Consider the following 6,394-nt stretch of genomic DNA (forward strand, 5'->3'; position numbering starts at 1 on the left):
GTATTTCACCGAACTTTTACATAAATTCGTGTATTTACTTAAAATCGAAATTAGGATTTTAGAGTGATCGATCTCCTAAAGTCCCGACAAATCATAAAATTTGAAATTAGGATTTTAGAGTGATCGATCTCCTAAAGTCCCGACAAATCATAAAATTTGAGTGTCAACCAGTTGAGTTACTCGGATTATTTTTGCCCTTAGGTATCCATATAAATACATCATTTTTCTTTGCTTTAATTCCCACAATCAACATACAATAACACATACTAAGCTCAAATGAATTATTTTCTTAACAAATATTCTCTTCTAGTGTTTCTTTTACTTGTCACCCCCTTGGCATTGGCGCAAACTAAGGTCGGGTTTTATTCCAAGTCATGTCCGAGAGCTGAATCGATAGTTCAATCGACCGTTAAGAAACATGTTAAATCCGATTCTACGGTTGCTCCGGGATTGCTTAGAATGGTGTTCCACGATTGTTTTGTCCATGGCTGTGATGCGTCGATTCTTATCAATGGCAGCAACGCTGAGAGAACAGCGAGACCGAATCTTCTATTGAGAGGATATGAAGTCATTGACGATGCCAAAACACAACTCGAGGCAACATGCCCCGGAGTTGTGTCTTGTGCTGATATTCTTGCTCTTGCTGCTCGTGATGCCACAGTTGAAGTAAGTTCATTGTTCCATGTTTTTCAAAATAAACATTAATCTTACATGCAGCAAACGAAGTCTGACAGCTAAATTGAACCGTAATTACTCCATTAATCTTTAGTTACTGATTGTTTGCTTATATGTTGCATGCAGGTCGGTGCATTAACATACCGTGTGCCAACAGGAAGGCGAGACGGACGAGTGTCACTAGCTTCTGACACCTCTAATTTGCCAAGTTTCACAGATTCGGTCACAGTTCAAAAGAAAAAATTTGCAGACGTTGGTCTCAGCGCTCAAGATCTTGTCACTCTTGTTGGTAAGCAACACTGCATTTATTTTAAACCTTTCAATTTTGTATAATTGTCTGCATTCATAAACTATTCTGATCATGTATCGCAGGAGGACACACTATTGGAACAGTTGCATGCCAATTCGTAAGCTACAGACTCTACAACTTCAAAAACACTTCCGGGGCAGATCCTACCATTAATCCCAAATTTCTCCCAACACTGCAGTCTCTTTGCCCCCAAAATGGCGATGGAAATAAACGTATTCCATTAGATTATGGAAGTGGTGACAATTTTGATCGGTCTTTCTTCAAAAATGTACAAAACAACCGTGGAATTCTCGAATCTGATCAGAGTTTGTGGCAAGACAGCACAACAAAAAATTATGCACAGAGGTTTATTGGCATTAGAGGCTTGGCTGGATTGACTTTGAACGTCGAATTTGGAAAGGCCATGATTAAAATGACTAACGTTGGAGTGAAAACTGGCACCACTGGTGAAATTCGCAAAATTTGTTCTAAAATTAATTGAATGTAGGCTAATGTAATATATTAAGCATGCAATTATTGCTAATGTTAAAGAGAGCTTTTAAATTTAATCTACTAGATGTAACATGCAAGTTTTTTGACTTGTGTAATGATATGATAATGTTTTCCAGACGAAAGAACAGTGCCTGCTATTGTTCTGATAGGATTTGAAAAATTATATTTGAACCTGATTAAAACCTCAACAAATTGACAGTGGAACTGGATTAAAAGGAAATCTGAAGTCTAAGACTAAATCCGACCTCAAACTTTTTTCTTTTCACATAATTTATAAAAACTATTTAATTTAAAATCTTAAATTATTTTTAAGATAAGTTAAACGGACCCAAATATACCAAGTAAATCACTGTGTATAAAGATTGTGTAAGACATGTTTTATTATAAAACGAAAATTTTGTTTTCCCGCTTTAAATTGAAGTTTGTTAAATCATTGTTCTCCAAACAAAAGCTAATAACAACGGTTCTCCAATTGCTTAAAAATTGAAGTTTGTAAGAGCAATTTATTAAATAAGGATTTTTTTTCTCGCTGGGTACTCTAATTTGGTGTCTTACTATTGGAGTCACAAGGGTTTTCGATGGATGTCAAGAAAAATTATTAACTTTTGTCATTCTTTTGACATCTCCTCTAAATATAAAAAACACAATACATATATTGCTCATATTCTGTTAAGTCACACACTGTAGAAGGGGGTTGAATATATTATTTACTACAATCAAATCGAATATAAGAACTCAAGTAACAGAACACAGATTTTATCAACACAATAAACTCTGTTACAAAGAACTGTTCTCTCTCAGTGATGGACAAATTATCACGAGAGCTGCTAGGGTTACAATAAATAATATTCTCAATTAAGATAACACTAATAGTGTAAACCCTATGTTGTGTTTATATACTACACAGTTACAAGATAATCTTCTAATTGATATCGAATATGATTCTGTATCCTAAAATATATCAACTAGCTATCTTTTCTTCCAAGTATTCTATTTTTCATAGAATTCTTCTCCATGCATATCTCTTCTTGTTTTAATCTTGATCTTCTTTCATTTCAATCAGTCGCCTTCCTTATCTGAAAGTCTTCTTAAGTCCTGATATTATCTCCTGATAAATATCTTCTGATATCTTAAGTTCTGATAACTTAAGTTCTGATATCTTAAGTTCTGACTTCAGTATAAGTACTGATTTCCAGTTAAGTCCTGATTTGTCCTGTTAGTCAAGATCTGAAAACTAAACACAAATCACTATTAGACATGACATCACAAATATATCTAACAATCTCCCCCAACTTGTAAATTAGCATAATATACAAGTTCAATAGATATTTGATGATGTCAAAAATATTAAGTACAAATGCATGAGAATTTGACTAGATAACTACAACTTACAGTCCTTACAGCTTTACCATCCTTAAAGTCTGATATCAGCTTCAGTCTGTATATTATTCAGAATTTAAGCAGTTGTAGATCTTAGAATTGACTTCAGTTTCTGATCTCTTTGATGTCATGAGTTGTTCTGAGATAGTTCTTCAAAAGTGTTCTCTCAACATATTCAAGTTCCTTAATCATCCTCCTTTTTGCTTCTCTAAGCTCTGCAGTATCTTCACCAGTTTGGAAGATAGCATATCTGAGATCATTGATTTTGCATTTTCTTAACTCCTAATCCAGTCTGATGACATAAGCTTTATCAGACTCTATATTGAATTCAAGTCCCTTATTACCCAGAAATGTATTGATCTTTGCAGTATTAGACTTCATTTCAACAATATCTCCACTGTGAGATCTGTACTTAGGACAGTATGGGCTGTCTGACTTTACAGAGTAAAGCCTCTTCTGTCTTTGAATATTTGATTTTAAATAACCTGCAACACCATCTGTTGATCTATTTTTCACTTGAAGTAGAAATAGAACATGTTCCAGTTCTTCAAAATACCTCAATGGAATAGCATTCTTCTTGATCTGGAATACCCTCCCATATGTCATAAAGTATAACATGACATCTTCTTTCAACACAGAATGGTAAACCATTTGTACAGATTCAAGTTGATTCAATCTCTCAGGAGTTGCACCTACTCCTGGTTCACTTAAGAAAGTTGGATCATTGGTAGTGTTGTGTATTATCTTCTCTTTAGAACTACCCAATCCTGATTTGTCTCTTGCTTCCTTTCCTTGAACAACTCTTGCTTCAAAACCACTTGATGTAGTCTTCAAAGGTTGAGTCTGTTGAGCTTTGGTGAATCCTGGTAGTAGACTTGTGGTAGATTTAACATGAGCACTATCAGAGGTTAATGTGCCCTTCTTCTTATCTTCTGATATCAAGCCAACTTGAGTTATGTCAGAGGTTGCTTGCTTCATTGTCATATCAGAATTTACTAAGTCCTGATCTTGAACAACATGAGCTCTGTCAAAGGTTGTTTGAATATTCTTCTTCTTCTTCAAAATCAGACTAGTATCTTCATCAACAATCATTTCTTCATCCATGGTTGGCAGATAGATTTTTACAAAATCATCAACTTTAGCTTTGCCCTTGAACCTTGGATCTACCTCCACCTGTGATTTGGCCTTGGTTGCCTCAGAAATTGTCTTATCTTTTATCACAATGCCCTTAGGCTTTGGAAGTTTTTTTTCAGCAATAGAAGCTTTAGACTTGGATTTGACATTTTCTGCTTTAAGTCTGGCTTCTTTTTCCTTCAGACTTTCAAGGTTCATACCTGGATTGTCTTTAAGAAATAATCTCTTTGAAATATTTTCATCCAGCTTCTGTAGCTTGGGGTCTTGATAATAAATAGTTGTTTTCTTCCCCTTGAGCTTCAGTGTCTGCATAAACTGTTGAGATTCTTGACTTCCACCTTGTATCAGAGCTTCAAGTTTGGTCAGAACTTGTTTACCAGAACTTAATCTTTGGCTTGAAGTTCTAGCTTTCCTTGATAAAAAATCTCTGCCTTGACCTTGACCTCTACTCCTTTCAGAGTTTCCCTGGTCTTCATGTTCATCATCCTTTCCCTTCAGTGGTTGAATAGATTTGCAATTGGACTTAATCACTTTCTCCCCCTTTTTGGCATCAGCAGGTAGAAGAAAAGAGACAAGCAATTTCACTGAGGATTGGATCTCATTGAGTTGAGTTTGCTGAGAAGCTTGATTCTTTAGAATTTCAGAAATCTGATCTTGTTGCTTCTTCTGAGTCTTTTCAATATACCCAATTCGGTCAAAGGCTGGCTTAAAAAATCTGTTCTTTTCCAATTTTACATTCATATCTTGCTGGATCAGTGATTCTTGAATTTTGTTCACCTTGTCATGAGTTATTGAGTGTTGACCCTGAAGGTGCCTTTTACTCAATGCAGTAACTCTCAACTGTGCCTTGAAATCATCATTTATCAGCATTTCATCAGCTTTGGCCAGGTGCTCAGCAAGAAATTTTTTCAGTAGGAACAAAAGTAACTTTGTTCCACTCCTTAATCCACTCCTTTCCTCTAGGAGTTTCACTCCAAGGTACTGGTTTATCCTCTCTAACAAATTGTTTGATTAGATTAGCTTTGCAAGGAACTTGTTGAAGTGCATGTCCAGAAAGACCAGCTGTATCAGCATCTATATTTGTAGCAGCTTCACCAGTAATTTCAGCATTGTCAGCATCAGAACTTACAGAGCCTGCAGTATTAGCATCCTCTGATAGAATAACAGTATGTGAGGCTATAGAGGTTTCAACATCATCTTCTAAATTCTGATCTGCAACTAAGTTCTGATCAACATCAAATTTTTGATGCCCACCTATAATCTGATCTTCATCATCTAGATTCAGAACTAGTGTTGTTGGAATATCTGCATTAAAATCAGCATCCAAAATTGGTGTTGTTGGTGGAGTGACTTGAGTAGGTGTAGCTTCCAAGTACAGAACCTCAGGCACAACTAAGTTGTCAATATCTATTTCATCACTTGTACCTGAGTCTTCAGCATGTACTGGATCAATTACAGGAGACACGGGAGGTGTAGGCACTTTCTCTGGAATATCCTCTTGTTCTTGAATAGGAGACTTGTGGGCTGACTCAGCAGTGGGAAGTAATTCAATTACTATAGGTTATGTTGGGATCAGAGATTCCTGACCCCCTTCCTTAGCTGATGCTTCCAGGATTTCTTCAGAGTGAGATGATTTACTTACAGCCCTCCTGGCACTTTGCTTTTTAAGTCTCTTTGTTGAAGTAGAGATTTTGGGAGCTTCATCATCAGAGTTTAGCTTTCTAAGCCTTTTGAGGGGCCTAGAACTCCCAGTTTCAGTATCTTTCTAAGAAGAGATCTTCTCAGCTTCTAGAACTACAGGTTCCGATATAAGAACTTGTTCCTCATTATCTGACTCATCTCTCAGAATAATTCTCCTTCTCTTCAGTTGAGACTGAGGTACTATCTTAGTCCTCTTGGGTTTTAAAGATGAAGGCTTCACTGGTTGTGCTGAAGGTTGAGTTTGAGGTTGGTGAGAGATGGTATATTCTGATGGCTGTTGTGTTTGTTGTGATGAGTTGGTGGGTTGGACATCAGGATAGATAGATGTATATATTTGTGGATCAGCATTTACCAAGATTTGTTTTACTGATTGAGGAATTTGTAAGGGTCTCAGCACTTTTTTCTTATTGTCGGCATTTAACAAATCATTAAAGGCCCTTTTTGCAAGCTTAAAGGGTGGAATTAAATCACTGGCTAGTTGGGGTTCATTATCACAACTATAACTATATATAAGCTGACAGAATCTAGAAAAATATACTACATTCCTATCCTCTGTCATCCTATCCCCTATAAAACCTAGCACAGCACTTGCAAAATCAAAATGAGTTTGATGAATAAGGGCATACCCGATTTCCTGACTCGTGATGGGAATAACATCAAAGTTGGAGCATTTATTGGCGAATGCCTTAGTGATACAATCAA

The 6,394-nt window shown here is 36.2% G+C and overlaps 1 protein-coding gene across 1 annotated transcript; it reads left to right on the forward strand.

Annotated features, from left to right (window-relative positions):
• The first annotated feature begins 251 nt into the window (after nt 1–251).
• Nucleotides 252–1,567, forward strand: LOC141667671 (cationic peroxidase 2-like). The gene is made up of 3 exons (XM_074474245.1): nt 252–666; nt 802–964; nt 1,048–1,567. The coding sequence occupies exons 1-3, from the start codon at nt 277–279 to the stop codon at nt 1,464–1,466; spliced, it is 972 nt and encodes a 323-aa protein (XP_074330346.1). The 5' UTR covers nt 252–276; the 3' UTR covers nt 1,467–1,567.
• The last annotated feature ends 4,827 nt before the right edge of the window (nt 1,568–6,394 follow it).

This window comes from Apium graveolens, chromosome 6 (genome assembly GCF_009905375.1).
Source record: "Apium graveolens cultivar Ventura chromosome 6, ASM990537v1, whole genome shotgun sequence".
In the NCBI taxonomy this organism is placed as follows: Eukaryota; Viridiplantae; Streptophyta; class Magnoliopsida; order Apiales; family Apiaceae; genus Apium; species Apium graveolens.

What these genes read in the sequence shown, in the direction of transcription:
- LOC141667671 (XM_074474245.1), top strand. Translation starts at nt 277, where the DNA reads ATGAATTATTTTCTTAACAAATATTCTCTTCTAGTGTTTCTTTTACTT. An exon ending in CTCGTGATGCCACAGTTGAA is followed by an intron (nt 667 to 801) that starts GTAAGTTCATTG and finishes TGTTGCATGCAG; the next exon opens with GTCGGTGCATTAACATACCG. An exon ending in AGATCTTGTCACTCTTGTTG is followed by an intron (nt 965 to 1,047) that starts GTAAGCAACACT and finishes CATGTATCGCAG; the next exon opens with GAGGACACACTATTGGAACA.